The sequence below is a fragment of the Berghia stephanieae genome, chromosome 4 (assembly GCF_034508935.2).
Source record: "Berghia stephanieae isolate SIO BIC M18660-M18661 chromosome 4, UCSD_Bste_1.3, whole genome shotgun sequence".
In the NCBI taxonomy this organism is placed as follows: domain Eukaryota; kingdom Metazoa; phylum Mollusca; class Gastropoda; order Nudibranchia; family Aeolidiidae; genus Berghia; species Berghia stephanieae.
Genome location: NC_088363.1, coordinates 94388668 through 94406314, shown reverse-complemented (window position 1 = coordinate 94406314; position 17647 = coordinate 94388668). Strand labels below are relative to the sequence as shown.

The 17647-nt window shown below is 37.1% G+C and overlaps 1 protein-coding gene across 1 annotated transcript in view; it reads right to left on the bottom strand.

Annotated features, from left to right (window-relative positions):
* Positions 1-350: 350 nt before the first annotated feature.
* LOC144971610 (uncharacterized) overlaps positions 351-17647 on the bottom strand; it is a 38002-nt gene continuing 20705 nt past the window's right edge. Inside the window, exons 2-4 of the mRNA XM_078912682.1 lie at positions 14623-14790; positions 12293-12338; positions 351-1938 (exon numbers count right to left, since the gene is read on the bottom strand). Coding sequence (XP_078768808.1) covers positions 1633-1938; positions 12293-12338; positions 14623-14696 — 426 coding nt within the window. The 5' untranslated portion in view covers positions 14697-14790 and the 3' untranslated portion in view covers positions 351-1632. The remainder of the gene's footprint in view (positions 1939-12292; positions 12339-14622; positions 14791-17647) is intronic.

The window sequence follows — 17647 nt, the reverse complement described above, 5'->3', positions numbered from 1 at the left end:
GAAGACTATTCCAGGAAAATTGAACATTATCCGCCTCAACATTAGACTACGTGTACTTTTCTTTCCACTGAGCTGCTCCTTTTTTTTTCTTTTTTTAAATTTATATATATATATATATATATATATATATATATATATATATATATATATATATATATATATATATATATATACATCAAATTTCCATTGTATTTTTTATCTTATTGTGTAAATTATAACACGTCTGTACAAAAATTTCCTTTTTGGGATGCAATAAAGTATTATTATTATTATTATTATTATTATTATTATTATTATTATTATTATTATTATTATTATTATTATTATTATTATTATTATTATTATTATTATTATTAACAAGTTGGATTTAGGATTTTCACAGCAGTTGAGACACGTTTATTTCTTTTCACGCGGTACAGAATTTATGGAGGGAAAGGTGAAAGATTAAATAATTGTTCAGATTCGCATATAAGAAATGAGTAAGTCAATGGGACCACTCCAACACGGAAGAAAAGAGCAATGCATCCCCCCTCCCTGGGTTAGTGATACCACGTGCAGCTCGGCAAAAAATAGATGTATTATTTATGTTTACTAAATGTAAATATGTGTGCCTACTAAATGAATTATGTAATTCATTTTTTAAAAGCATGAGGGCCATTTACAATAAAAAATGCTATATATCAAAGAAAGATACATTCATCTTTCAGCAAAATACCCCAGGCATGGCCCAGACGGAGCAGCCACATGGAAAGAATAAATATTCCAAGTGGATAGAAAATATGACAAGAGTGTGGGCCATCGCCAATGTAGAGCCCGCCGTATCCGGGAGCTCACGTTATAAGGAAAATCCACTCATAACCACCAATCTTATAGAGATACAGAATTTATCTGTGCAATTTTAACAAACGCCAAATATTGAAAATAAAAAGAATTTTAAAAAATAACACGAAGAAGACAATTATACAAGAAACATTATTTGATCTCGTAATTCTGGTCGAAGAAAAATCATATCATAGGTTCAGCTCAACCTTAAAGGATACACTCAAAATGTTACAACATACACTATGGATAACTTGCGAGAAAAAAAACAACACCTTCCCCACACACAAAATAATCTCCATTAATCATTGTATTCCTCTAAGCAACTAAGCCATGACCCAAACAACCCCTAGCATACCATCTTATTCTAGAACGAGGTCAAAAGTTACAGAGACAATTCTGCCATATTCTCTCACATTACATATTTTCTCATTTAGGCTAGAAAAATTGCATTTCATTTATCAATCGGTTAAAGTAGCCCCAAAATATGTTTTCAATATTCTCAAACCTGGGACTTCAAACAACTCACGGTTTTAAAACGTTTTCATAAGTTGGTGCCATCCTAATCTTTTGATTAAATATGAAGTCAAAGTTTTCTGACCAAAGTCAAAGAGGCTGTTTTGTCAGATTAAACCAGGATGTGGGGATGGAGGAACAATCTGCAAGAGAATCCATATCTATCTGACTCAATTTTGATAACATATTATTGACGAGAATGGGCGCATATTAACAGTAACATGTCATAAAAAAGATAAACAACCCCCCCCCCCCCCCAAAAAAAAATAAAAAATAATTCCAACAAATTTCATATCTCTAACCCCTCTTCTTGTTGTTGATATGCTGGTAACCATTCATCCCGTCCCTTTCCGACATGATCTGATTCTTCCCGCTTGGAATCAAGTGACCCCAAAGTTCAATCATTACAGCTAAGGGCAGGACAACCCAAAACCCATTGGGAATCACGACCAGGAGGAACTCTTGTAAGGCGTCGTTGCCTTGACGGTAGACGCCTCCCGTGCAGAACTCGGTGAACATGAGGAAGTACAGAACGGTTTTCCAGAAAGTCATAACACTGACCGTGAAGGCGGTGGTGATGGTGTGCTTGGAGTGACTAAAATGCTGGGGAATATATGAAGTTGATAAATAAATGAGAATTAAGTATGAAAATACTCAGAATAAAGTGGATGGATAGAATAAAAAATGAAGAAGTATGGAAAAGAACACAACAGAAACCAGTGGGAGAGGAAATAGGAAGACGACGACGGAAGTGGATTGGACACACGCTTAGAAAGAATGACTCCACTATAACAAAGAACGTATTGGACTGGAACCCTCAGGGCAGAAGATCAAGGGGAAGGCCACGAGGAACATGGAGAAGAATTAAAGAAGCTGATTTACAGAGAAGTGGTAAGACCTGGAATGAGAATAAAAAGTTAGCTCATGATAGAGAAGGATGGAAACTGTCTGTGGCCATTACCCTGACCCAGGGTCAAAAAGGCAATGATGATGATGATGAAGTATGACAATATATAGATATATAACGCTAACCAGCATATATCCCACCAAGAAGGCCGTATGAAATTAAATTCAATTTCTTACAGTTTAAATGCCTGTTTAAAATCCACCAATAGCATAAAAACCAGGTACTCATTCACACCGAAGTTGAGTGAGGTAATGTGTGTTTTCCCCAAGAACTCAACACCAGTTAGATATAATGAAGTTAGGGAACGTCTCCCAGATTTGTCAAGATCGTGAAGGTGGTGGGGATAGTTTGAAGAAGATATTGGTGAGACAGACTATCATTGGATGAATGGGAATACAATAATAATGATATTTGAGAGCAGTTGGGCCAATGTAGAATTGTTTTAAGATCATCCTGATACTTGAAATATAATTTAGTCAAAATGATCAAAATGTACAATTTTGGGGTTTTACAGATTAAGAAACGGTATATTCAATTTAAACCGACAAAGTTAACTACAATTCTATAAATTAGAATTTATATTATGTTTTCAGCGTCCGGTTCACGCCGACATAATCTACTACCACGTGTATACATCCATCCATAAACGGAACGTTTTCTTTCGGATCCATTTCCGTGGAAGACTGAAATAATCTAGGAGTCAACCACAAAGCAGGGCCCGCAAAGTGAGCTAAGGCGAGATAACCTGATCAAGGACCAAAAGCGCAACATAATATCATTAGAATATAATGAAAAGAAAAAAAATGTAAATAAAATGGATGTGAAGAAACAGCATGTTTCATTTCTGATGTAGTTATTGTTATTGTTTTTGTTGTGGTTTAGCTGCTGTTGTCCTCGAAGTTGGTGTTTTTATTTTTGTGGCTGCAGATGTTGGGGTTGATTTAATTTTGTTTTTGTTATTGTTATTGATTCTCTTTAAAAGAGACCATTTAGACAATGTTTTAATGTATTGTTCATTGTATTGTGTTCACCTTATTTAACAGAGTAAACACATATCAATACAGTCAATGTCAGTTGTGCAACATGTCCTTGAATATGAAGCTGGTGACGTCATTGATTTTGAAAAGATAATTAATATTCTGAGTGCACTTTGTCAAAGCGTTCAATTAACTTTAGAAGTATTCTGTTTGATAACGTACACAAGGTCAAGGTCACTACAAAACACGCTTTAACATCGTTTTTCAAGGAATAATAAAATGACGTCAAACTCGACACATTATTGAACATTGGGCGGTTTGATTTCAACGCATCCAAGCATAAACTCACACATACAACACAGACGTACACATGTACCAACAAACACAAACATATACACAGGAAGAGAGAGAGAGAGAGAGAGAGAGAGAGAGAGAGAGAGAGAGAGAGAGAGAGAGAGAGAGAGAGAGAGAGAAGAGAAGAGAGAAGAGAGAGAAAGAGAAAGAGAAAGAGAAGAGAGAGAGAGAGAGAGAGAGAGAAGAGAGAGAAGAAGAGAGAGAGAGAGAGAGAGAGAGAGAGAAGAGAGAAGAGAGAGAGAGAAAGAGAGAGAGAGAGAAAGAGAGAGAGAAAGAGAAAGAGAAAGAGAAAGAGAAAGAGAAAGAGAAGAGAGGGAGAGAGAGAGAGAGAGAGAGAGAGAGAGAGAGAGAGAGAGAGAGAGAGAGAGAGAGAGAGAGAGAGAGAGAAAGTTCTCACCTAATTTCATCAACCAGACATAAAATTTTAAGGTTACACGTAGTTGTATGTACGATTGATCTGAAGGGCAGAACTAGTGAGTATTTTACCCGATGAATTGATGCGTTTAAGTAAAATGTACACCAATTCTTCCCGTCAAAACAATAGCACACAAAAAGGCAATGTGGTACCTTAAAACGCTCCAAGTTTTTTGCTGTTACTAGTGAAAATCCGCAATATTTGCGGAGAAACATAGGCTATTATGAACAGGCACTCATCTACTGTACTTATTATACTACACGAATGTAGAAAATAACATAGATCGAAAGGATTCTTTTAATAATAAATGGCATTTTTATAGCGCTTTACCCCGTTGTCACAGGCTCTAAGCGCTTTACAGTGATATGAAACAAAACATATTACAGTAAGACAACTTTGATGGAACGATCAAATTCGACAATAGGATGGCCCCAGAACGATTCCAAACGACAAATGACCGATTATAATGCCCTATCGAATGGAGACACCGTTATCTCACGAGTGAGAGGACGCAGACACTCTGTTTATATGTTACCCCTGTTGGTATAATTGAATACTTTACTGTATGAAGACAATGTAAGAAAATATATGCCTACTGACATCGGTGACCGTTTATGGCGAACTCGAACAATTAATAGTGGAGTAAAAATGGCAATTACAAACATGCACTCATCTATTTCAAGTCTTATACTACTGAATTGTAAAAATTAACATAGATCGAGATGAATCTTTTGAGCCATCAACTACTTTGATTGGCTTTGGCAGATTAGAATTAGTCCTTAGAAGCCACAAAGCTCATTGAATTTATCCCATTTTATAGTGTTAGATGGACAGACATATTTTCTTGTTACCATGTAGATTGGGCATTATTTTATCCAAAAGATCTAACAGACCCAGCTACTCAATGACGGCTAGTCGCTAGAGGGTCAGAATGAACATGTCCTGAAACATGGATTGATAGCAGCGCCTGGTTTGTGAGACGAGTGCTTCACATATATGAGCTATTGGAACTCCCTTTGGGAAAGTGGTGCGTCCAGAGTAGGAACACCATGAATTCATGATGTCCTATGTCCAAGTTATGCTTGACCTCGACCAGCGGTCTTTTTTGACTAGCACCAAAGTCTACCTTAACACTTAGAAAGGGAAGTCATAGCTTTCAACCTTAACTTGGCGTTGACTAAATAAATAGAGCGAGACAAAAATGTCTGATAGGGTCGGTAGGCGCATTCCAACTGTGTGCGTTTTTACTATTAAATCAGCCGAGCTTGACGCCTCTCTCTCTCTCTCTCTCTCTCTCTCTCTCTCTCTCTCTCTCTCTCTCTCTCTCTCTCTCTCTCTCTCTCTCTCTCTCTCTCTCTTCTATCCCTATGTCTGTACCTCCAACCTCCCTTTCTCTATAAATATATAACACCAGTCTAACACTCTCCTCACGGCTAGTGGTTTCATATGATCGATCACATGTAATATATTATATAATGATATATTAACATATATAATATATAATATAATAACAACAGCAAGTCGTAATGAAGCAACCGGTGTTATCAGATTGTAAACGCAGTCAAGCAAGGTATATTGTAATACAAAGACGGGCAATAAATTGACTCTTCTTGTATTTACAATTCCTATGTATTGTCAATATGTGTAGCTATGGTGTGTAGCGGACTCACAACACCTATACGACTAGTTTAGTCCGTTTCATAATTCATATCCTATCTTAGGCATGTTTTTCCTCTAAAACTGTCTGTTGTATGGCCTTGGTGTTTTGCACACTTTTTCCATATAGCAACGACCAAGCCAATTTTTTCTTTTTCATTTGAAAACAACACGGATTAGCTACATAAAAAAAAAGCGTTTGCTGTTATTAATTTCAACTTTCAGATGGTTTGCAGTACTATGCCATGACTTAAAACTGTCATCATTTCAAAATCGGTGGCTTCAAGTAACAAAAAACATGAATGTGTATACAGTGGCCTCTTCCTTGTGGGTTGCAAACCCAATGAATTACATGATATAAATAAGTATAGGCTATTTATGATGCAATATTTGGACTTGCTTGCAGGCTTGTGACTACCTTTGTCCTTTTACAAAAATTGGTGGTAATTGTGAGGATTTTTCTCCACTTTGAGATGATTCCAAAAGCCAATAATTTTATGTGGGAGAACAACAACATAATTGTTTATGAAGTGTTCGTTAAGTCATTTATCATCGATGGTTACATGACAAGAAGATTGTCATTTTTTCATTGGCCAAAAGACAATCATGTGACCTTTACTTGACAACAGATCTCTCTTATACTTTCCATCATATGACTGTCATTCCATATCACAAAATATGTGCGGTGGGCATTAATCAAAGTTTCAGTAATAATGAGCAGAGTGTTGTCAACTTCCTTCACTCTATTGTTTGTAAACAACCTGCTATATTTGTCTAAGCGGGCATGAGGGTGTGTCATAATTCCAGTGTTTTGATTGGTTAAAAATCATACAGTTTGTATTTCTCACTATATTTTGATACATCGAATTTTATGCTGGCACCTGGCGACGTCATGCTCATGATCTGGGGGAGGGGGAGGGGGGGGGGGTTGTTTCGAGTGACAGGCACGTACTTAAGATGGCTATGGGTCAAGGGTTATTTTGGTTGATTTCATTGATTACTAATTTCACCCATGCGAATTTACATAATTATTTGTAACAAATTTGTGATCAAGCACTGATGAGTGATAGAAATCTGAAATGGTGTGCATGAAATAGTGCCAGACATGCGGAAATATAAAACATGAGAGAAAAACATCCCAAAAAAATCTGCCTGGCTCGACTGGAGATTGTCCAGACCTTCAGTGTTTGTTACATCATATTGTGGTAAGATCCGTATTTTAAAAGGGGCAAAGAAGTAAATATGTATTATTATAACAAGTTTGTTTCTTATCTACAGCGTGGGAATGTTAATCGATATCATAATCTCTTAGGAGGAAAAAAAATGGCCACTTTTTGGCCAACCCGATACACTCAAAATATCTGTCAACGTAATTAAGTGGACCACTCTTTGTTTTCACTTTTTGCCCTCGAGAGGGACCAGTTGCTGTTGCTAAAAGTAAAGAGGTATTTCACACGAGGCCAATTTATCGAGCTTTACAACAGTAGCTTAATCCGAGACTAGTCTATAATATTACCAAGGCTACGGAGCAGGTCAATTCTACCTAGTTTTTATTATCGTGACAATGTCTGTGGTGTGTTATGTCCCCGTGTTTACTTGAGCACAGTACAGATTTATATAACCTTGGAGGATAAGACATAAAAGTGAGGTTATGGTGGCCTTTGGTCGCGTAGTAATGTGTAATGTGTAATATCAGGACCGTGACATTTTACTGATGATGCAATCTCAACAACAATTGACAGATAGTTTTCGAGCGACATCTACACGAACTGTGACACACGGTCGGGGCTTTTAGAGCGACATCTACACAAACTGACACACGGTCGGGGCTCTTAGGGCGACATCTAAACGAACTGTGACACACGGTCGGGGCTCTTAGAGCGACATCTACACGAACTGTGACACACGGTCGGGGCTTTTAGAGCGACATCTACACAAACTGACACACGGTCGGGGCTCTTAGGGCGACATCTAAACGAACTGTGACACACGGTCGGGGCTTTTAGAGCGACATCTACACAAACTGACACACGGTAGGGGCTCTTAAATCGACATCAACACAAACTGACACACGGTCGGGGCTCTTAGAGCGACATCTACACGAACTGTGACACACGGTTGGGGCTCTTAGAGCGACATCTACACTACACGAACTGTGACACACGGTAGGGGCTCTTAAATCGACATCAACACAAACTGACACACGGTCGGGGCTCTTAGAGCGACATCTACACGAACTGTGACACACGGTCGGGGCTCTTAGAGCGACATGCACACGTGCATACTTAATATTTTCTTTTTCAAGGAATTAACTTTGCACCACCCAGACCGAGATCCGAACCAGGGACCAACTAGTCTGGAGGTGTGTCATACCACAAAGTCACACTATCTAAAAAGTGGTAACATTAGATAACAACAAGATATGAAGTGAATAGAAAAGTGCCAGAAGACAATAGAGAATAAAAATTTTTTTTCGCGGCGGTGGTGGGGTTTGAACCTGCGACCTTATTGGTACGACAACTCCGCCTGGCAGGTGAGAGCGTGGCTCTACCGTGTGAGCTATCCACGAACACAAAAATATTCGTTTCAAACTCAAAGTCATTACTAGATCCCTCTCTCACCCACTTCTTGAGACCGCCGATTCGTTCGTACACCACCATCGCGAATAATTTTGACCAGCAGTTAAGCTTAATAGCCAATATTCTCAACACAAACATATAACAAAGAAACGATTGAGACATTGAGTATGCTCCGGTGTATGGGGTGAATTTTTAATTCAGAAAAGTGAGTGGAGCAGGCACTTATGTTGGTAACAACAAGATATGAAGTGAATAGAAAAGTGCCAGAAGACAATAGAGAATAAAAATTTTTTAAAATAAAAAATTTTTATTCTCTATTGTCTTCTGGCACTTTTCTATTCACTTCATATCTTGTTGTTACCAACATAAGTGCCTGCTCCACTCACTTTTCTGAATTAAAAATTCACCCCATACACCGGAGCATACTCAATGTCTCAATCGTTTCTTTGTTATATGTTTGTGTTGAGAATATTGGCTATTAAGCTTAACTGCTGGTCAAAATTATTCGCGATGGTGGTGTACGAACGAATCGGCGGTCTCAAGAAGTGGGTGAGAGAGGGATCTAGTAATGACTTTGAGTTTGAAACGAATATTTTTGTGTTCGTGGATAGCTCACACGGTAGAGCCACGCTCTCACCTGCCAGGCGGAGTTGTCGTACCAATAAGGTCGCAGGTTCAAACCCCACCACCGCCGCGAAAAAATTTTTATTCTCTATTGTCTTCTGGCACTTTTCTATTCACTTCATATCTTGTTGTTACCAACATAAGTGCCTGCTCCACTCACTTTTCTGAATTAAAAATTCACCCCATACACCGGAGCATACTCAATGTCTCAATCGTTTCTTTGTTATATGTTTGTGTTGAGAATATTGGCTATTAAGCTTAACTGCTGGTCAAAATTATTCGCGATGGTGGTGTACGAACGAATCGGCGGTCTCAAGAAGTGGGTGAGAGAGGGATCTAGTAATGACTTTGAGTTTGAAACGAATATTTTTGTGTTCGTGGATAGCTCACACGGTAGAGCCACGCTCTCACCTGCCAGGCGGAGTTGTCGTACCAATAAGGTCGCAGGTTCAAACCCCACCACCGCCGCGAAAAAATTTTTATTCTCTATTGTCTTCTGGCACTTTTCTATTCACTTCATATCTTGTTGTTACCAACATAAGTGCCTGCTCCACTCACTTTTCTGAATTAAAAATTCACCCCATACACCGGAGCATACTCAATGTCTCAATCGTTTCTTTGTTATATGTTTGTGTTGAGAATATTGGCTATTAAGCTTAACTGCTGGTCAAAATTATTCGCGATGGTGGTGTACGAACGAATCGGCGGTCTCAAGAAGTGGGTGAGAGAGGGATCTAGTAATGACTTTGAGTTTGAAACGAATATTTTTGTGTTCGTGGATAGCTCACACGGTAGAGCCACGCTCTCACCTGCCAGGCGGAGTTGTCGTACCAATAAGGTCGCAGGTTCAAACCCCACCACCGCCGCGAAAAAATTTTTATTCTCTATTGTCTTCTGGCACTTTTCTATTCACTTCATATCTTGTTGTTACCAACATAAGTGCCTGCTCCACTCACTTTTCTGAATTAACATTAGATACGACAGTAAGTTCAGTCATCTCAAAGAATGCGTTCAGTAAGCTAGCAAAGTTCACAACTTCTATTTGTCATACACACAGCCGAGACCGAAACAGAGGCCTATGAATGGCTGTCCGGAATGTTGGCTATTGCTGTCTCGGCACACAGTTTCAGGTTTTTATGTCATACCATGCCAAAACACCTTTTTATTATTTGGGTCGTAACACGTCTTACTTCACAAATATGGCTAAAATGAACCCCAACTTGGTAAAATACAATAAACATAACAACATATTTCTTAGAATTTCATATTACAAATAACATGACAAGTTGTGTGTGTGTGTATGGGGTGGGGGGGGGGGGCATTTTAATCTGTCGATATATAAATAGACAGTAAAATTGTCCTGTCAAACGGACAACACATGTTTAGCAATGAGTGATATAAAGCACGAGAGGCTATTATCATGACGATAACATACATAATAACCACTCAACACGAATCCAGCGATTTGAGACTGTCCATAAGGGTCACTCAAGGTCACAGTCGTGAAGGTAGTCGCTTATTTAACCGGTCAACTGTGTCCTCTGGAAAAAAAATGTATTAAATAATTTGGTCAGATTAGTCGTCCTTCATTTATCGATCGAATTAAATTACCCTCATCCTGGCCATAACTCTCAAACCTGGGACTTTGCAAAGTCCCAGATTTGAGAGTTTTTTCCAAATTATGAGAGTCGTTTAAATCGATCGAAAGTTGAAATACGAGTTTTCTGGCCAAATTTTTTAATGCGTGTTTTATTTCTGGAGGACACAGTTGACCGATTAAATAGGAAAGTGTAAGTTTACAAGTCAGGCCAAGATTACCCAACTCTGATATTATCACTTATTTTTTGGCCAGATATCTCTATTTTCAAATATTGATAAAGTAAAATAATTCTGAGGTGGTTAAAAAGTCTCAAACCTGAGACTACTTTGGAACTTCTCTCGTCTTAGATATGACTTTTTTTTTATAATTTTGACAAATTGGAAGTGATTCCTATCCAATGTTTACAAGTGTCCGAATACCGCATGTTTACAAGTGTCCGAGTACCGCATGTTTACAAATGTCCGAGTACCGCATGTTTACAAGTGTCCGAGTACCGCATGTTTACAAGAGTCCGGGTACCGCATGTTTACAAGTGTCCGAGTACCGCATGTTTACAAGTGTCCGAGTTCCGCATGTTTACACGTGTCCGAGTACGGCATGTTTACAAGTGTCCGAGTACCGCCGATTAGGGTGTCTTTTATTATCCTTTATATGCTAGATTTAATTTCGCTCCAACCTGTTATCACATTTTATTGTTTTCACAAAAAGCAGTATCTACTATTTTCAGTCACAAAAGCAACCGGTTTCATACTTTTAGATACCTTGGGCTTAAGAATATAATTTGACAATAAGTGTGATCATTTTAATTGGCTTGTAGCAACGTGCACATATTGGCAGGTCTGATTATTATTATCATCATCATCATTATCATCCTCATCATCATCATCATCATCCTCCTCCTCATCATCATCATCCTCCTCATCATCATCCTCATCATCATCATCATCATCATCATCCTCATCATCATCATCCTCATCATCATCACCATCATCATCCTCATCCTCATCATCATCACCATCATCATCCTCATCATCCTCCTCCTCATCATCATCATCATCATCATCATCATCATCCTCATCATCATCATCATCCTCATCATCATCATCATCATCATCATCATCATCATCAAATATTAAACCTGAGAAAAATGAAATGCCTTACACTCATTTTGACCTAAAGAACAAAAACGTTTGCTTTATATATTGATTGGTAGGGATGACCCTTGTTTGTCAGAAATACTTAAACCAAATACTGCATTTATCATTGAGGAAAGTGATTGTGATTTCATAATAAACGAAATCCCACCAAATTTACATTGACCACCCCACAACTCAGAGTGCTATCATGTTGGTGTCTGTACTGTAGAGCCCCCGATGATTGAATTTGGCATCAACATTGTAAGAAATGCGAACTTTGAGCTTTTTGCAATGCTATAAACTGTATTTGTTCTCCACCATAACTAATTTATGTTATGCGTTTAGGTAAAACACTCACAACATCCGTCAACGGGATATAACGTACTATGAGACAAAACTATGTCCTACCATAAGCGTATATAGTCCGATTGATGAAAGTTAGTGGGAACTATCCATCAAAATGGTTGTCTAAAAACAAAAACATAGAGATGAATGACTTCTCTTCGTTCCATCTACAAAAAAATCTATCCCTAGTTTCATATTGTTGACAATAAATTAAATTTTTAGTACCTACTTCATTCGGACACGACACAGCTTTCAGCCTATGGGTCACATTTTTGGCTACTTTGACGTTCAATTGGTGGTTAATTAAGTTTAACTAAGTAGTTAATCTATCTAAAATAAACATACTGTAGAATCCCAAACTTACCATGACAAGCGTGACAATGTTCAAGACGACCTCGATGTAATTGAGCCTGTTAAGGGAACCAGAATAGAGGAAAATAAAATCAACATGCACTGACATTTAAAGGGTGAATGTGGGTATAACAGGTGCTCAGTAGGAATGAGGGAGAGGGAGGGAGAGGGAGAGGGAGAGAGAGAGAGAGAGAGTGAGAGAGAGAGAGAGAGAGAGAGAGAGAGAGAGAGAGTAGTAGAAGTAGTAGTAGTAGTCGTTGTTGTAGTAGTAGTAGTATCAATAGTAGTAGTAGTAGTAGTAGTAGTAGTAGTATAGTAGTAGGGAGTAGTAGTAGTAGTAGTAGTAGTAGTAGTAGTAGTAGTAGTAGTTTTAGTAGTAGTAGTATAGTAGTAGTAGTAGTGTAGTAGTAGTAGTAGTAGTATAGTTATAGTAGTAGTATAGTTAGTAGTAGTAGTAGTAAGTAGTAGTATAGTAGTGTAGTATTGTAGTAAGTAGGTAGTAGTGTTAATAGTAGTAGTAGTAGTGTTAATAATAATAATAATAATAATAATAATAGTAGTAGTAGTAGTAGTAGTAGTAGTAGTAGTAGTAGTAGTAGTAGTAGTAGTAGTAGTAGTAGTGGTAGTAGTAGTAGTGTTAATAGTAGTAGAAGTAGTAGTGTAATAATATATATAATAATAATAATAGTAGTAGTAGTATAGTAGTAGTAGTAGTATAGTAGTAGTAGTAGTAGTAGTAGTAGTAGTAGTAGTAGTAGTATAGTGGTGGTAGTAGTAGTAGTAAGTAGTAGTAGTAGTAGTAGTAGTAGTAGTAGTAGTAGTAGTAGTAGTAGTAGTAGTAGTAGTAGTAGTAGTAGTAGTAGTAGTAGTAGTAGTAGTAGTAGTAGTAGTAGTAGTAGTAGTATGTAGTAGTAGTAGTTAGTAGTAGTAGTAGTAGTAGTAGTAGTAGTAGTAGTAGTAGTAGTAGTAGTAGTAGTAGTAGTAGTAGTAGTATGTATTAGTAGTAGTAGTATAGTAGTAGTAGTAGTTAGTAGTAGTAGTAGTAGTAGTAGTAGTAGTAGTAGTAGTAGTAGTAGTAGTAGTAGTAGTAGTAGTAGTAGTAGTAGTAGTAGTAGTAGTATGTAATAGTAGTAGTAGTAGTAGTAGTAGCTAGTAGTAGTAGATAGTAGTAGTAGTAGTAGTAGTAGTGTAGTATAGTAGAAGAGCAGAGTAGAGTAGTAGTAGTCTAAGAGCAAAGACATAGATTTAGAGTGGTCAAGAAGTCAATGTCCATGTATTCTGACCAAAACAATGTATAGCGGTCTGAAAAAAAAGAACCAATACAAATAATGTGCGTCCTTAAAACCAGCATTGTGTGAATCGCATCAACCATCATCGTACCATATTCACTACCACCACAATCAAAAGCTAACACAACCATATTTACCACATCATTTACCTCTTCATTGCCTCGAATTCACAATTAACAAAGAATTTATGTAAATACATCATACACCACACACACACACACAAGTTAAAATGTATATATTTTACACAACACCCACATACACACCACAGACACACACACACATAATACATATAATATATATATATATATATATATTGTGTGTGTGTGTGTGTGTGTGTGTGTGTATTGTAATATTTACCAAGATATTGGAGTCAGTCTACATCGATGTTTCAGGTCCTTCCAGCAATCGTCAGGACTGTGTGTTAGATGGGTTTGAGTTGTTTTCTACATCGATGTAGACTCCAAAATCGTGATCAATATTACAATAATAATTCACTCCATTGTTTCATGTATTCGTACCATACTTGTATCATAACACGATTCAATATATATATAATATATATATATATATATATATATATATATATATATATATATATATATAAATATATATATATCCATCTATTTCTCGGGTATATTCCAAGGAATGGATGGAATGATCCGGGCGTCCCCCTCAGTGGCCTAAAGCGATGAAACTTACTGAAGTGATTTAAGTGAATAATCTTGCTTAACTAAAACAAACAAAAGTGCCTGAAGCAAGACTCGAAACCAGGACTTCACCTTCCCATGTTACAATGCACCGCCACGAACACACACCTTATGCGATATAACGTACATATTATACAATCAACTAATTAATTATAATAATACTATGCTAGAATGATTGTGAAAATGACTATGAATATCCTACTTATTCACATCTGAGTCTAGGGAAATAGTTTGTTGATAAAAAAGAAACACCCACACACATATATATATATATACACACACACACACACACACACACACACACACACATTCATGTAGGTATAAATAAGCAAGAGAAATAAACTTACAGAGGTACCAGATCCAGTGGAGGGAGCCCCCAGGAAGGGTGTGTGGTCGCAGCATAATAAAGGTAGCATCCCATGTACAGATCAAGGCAGTGATACAGAACCAGTATACAATCCAACTGGGAAGAGTTCCTTTCACGCCCCCGACACCCATCTTTGTCCTGATAAGTGCTGGTGAGAGTGACAAGGAAATGGTCTCCGTGAAAGCGGTCAAATATTTATTTGTAAAACTTACGTATTCAGGGATGAAACCATTTTTTGAATCATTTACTCTCCATCTTCTAAACACGTTTCCTGATTTCGCTTCAGAATCAGCGCGGTATGTTGGAGTTTGCTCCATGGATAAATTATAAACTGATCAGAGTGTTTGAGATGTGATGTGCAATCCCGAAAGGGATACTACTTCAGCTACTATTTGAGAGGAATTTTTCTTGTATTTTTCTCTCCCATTTGTCCAGCATTGTATCATTCATTACTTCTGAGTATTTTTACGAGAAATGTTTGTTGTTGATGTCCTGATGATCCCACTGTATATATTTTAGTTCAAAGATATCATTCTCTCATAGTTGATGTTCCAAACGTTGAATAACCATCTTATGAAATCAGATAATGCTGAGTAGAAAATATGTTGAAAATTCACTAACTACTAAATCTGATGAAAACTTCAAGCCAAGAAAATAGTTGTTTAGAAAATGGCAAGTATTATCTGTAGTTAAATATTTCCAACGAGAATTAAAACTAGAATGTGATAAGAGTGTGGATCCTCATTATCAATGTGAACCTGAATCTTCAAAGCGATTTCGTCTCGTTCCAGTAGTTGTATGCCCATGCTTTCATGTCAATGTCAACGAGTTCCCCAAACCCCTATCCCGGCAAGTAGAATACAAATCAAGGACTGGATTCTAGAGTCGAGTAGCGTCCTGGTTGACATCAATGTCTTATGGGTCAAAATAATTATCACTGGTATCATCATTGGCATTATCATTATTATTATTATTATTATTATTATTATTATTATTATTATTATTATTATTATTATTATTATTATTATTATTATTATTATTATCATTATTATCATTATTATTATACAGATTCGGTTGGCAATGTGTTCATGATGATGATGATGATGATGATGATGATGATGATGATGATGATGATGATGAGACATATCCACTCGTGATTCATCTCAAACGGATACTTGGTACAGTTACTAATCTATATTTGACGTCATAATGTGAGATGCTGCGCGACGTACTCACGAGATTAGAGGATTTCCTTCAAAACCTAAATGGGACCAATCATAGACTACCTGGTGATTCAAATTTAATTTTAAGCTTATCTTAAAATATTAGTTTACGTGCGGCTATGTGGTCTAGCAAGTTGACTCTCGCCTTCGAATTGAAAAGTCTGGGGTTCGAGACCCGCTCTGAGCCGTGCATAGGTGAGTCCCTGGAGAAGACTCTTTACTCACATTCTCTCACCGTACTCAGGTGTAAAATGAGTACCTGGCCGCCAACAGCGTTGTCTCTGTCCGAAAAATGAGTAATATCGTCTAACAGGCGTCATGTCTCGTTGTACATGTTACGTGTTGCTGTTGGTCAGGGACCCTTTGTAAAGCGATTTGGGTACATTTAGTGGATATTGCGCTATATAAAAGTTCAAGTCTGTTTGTTGTTGATGGCAATCGAATGACATTGACCTTATTTCTGAATGCGTTATTATTTACTATGCAGTATGGTTTGATTTTTGTTTGATTCTATCAAATGTGAATTCAAATAGTGTGCTTGCTTCGGTAAGCTTTTCAATAGGAATCAGACGTGACACATCGCTTTTCAATATCAACGACGATCAACGGGAATTCCACGCTTTAATGACGTATGCAACCTTATGAAGAGGCAATAATTTACAAATAAAAACAAGAAAAAACAGTTTTCTGGGTCAAGGGATTTTATAATGTGATTGAAAACACAAACAAGACGTAACAACCTTCATTTGACCGACCTGCTGAAGTGTAAAATCAAAATACGTTAGATAATAATTGCGTCACAGCAGAGTGTAAGAGAGGCATAGAGTCAACGAGTTAGAAATTATTATTGGAAAGTTAAAAAACCTTTTAAATGGGACATGAGCAGTTATATCTCTATTATCCGGTTTGGACTACCCGAATAACCAAACTGGTGAAGTTTTTGTTTGTTGTGTACTTGCCTCTTCTATTTTTGTTTTTTAGAATTAATTCGGTTTTTCTGTTGTTGTTGTTGTTGCTTGGTTAGTTGTAAGAAACAAATAACAGTTAGTAAATTAATCAATTTAAAATTTTAAGCTAATATCTTATTTGTATCCTTTACACCAAAATAAGTAAGTTTGTGTACTTGCCTCTAGTTTTGTGCAATATTCGTTTTTCTTTTGTTTGTGTTGTTGTTGAGTGTATTACTTTTTTTCTTTCTTTTTGTTTTTTAAAGTTGTGTTTCTCTGTTTGCATTGTTTATATAGTGTATATTGTGTTTACAAGAATGTCGATGGTGCCTTCTGCATAGTCCATTTATACACTAAGCTCTTAATGGTTTACAAGTTATTTACTTTTTGATGATAGAACAGTGAACTTATAACATGATGTTGGACGAGACATACAGCATCTTAGGATGAGCTAGTTTAATTAACTAGAGAGACCTCAGGATTTAACGTCATTGTCTCCGACCAAGCGATGAACATGTCGTGTACAAAATGCCTGACCGATACCGATAGCTTCTTCGAACCGCCAGCTCCATATTTATCTGGAATCCATGCGACGATACAAAATGGTGGTATACCCTCTAGATTGTTGACACAAACGTTTTTTAAGCATGGTATCTTTTTGTGTTAGCGTTCAATCTTACTAATTATTTTACTTCTGTTTTATTTAATAATACGTTTTCAGAGCCAATGTTCCATAGACACGACATTGCAATAATCTTTCTCCAGCCACCCACTGAAAAAAATCACTGCAAAAATATCATGTCCTACAAGGTCAATTTCGGTAATAAACTAGCTA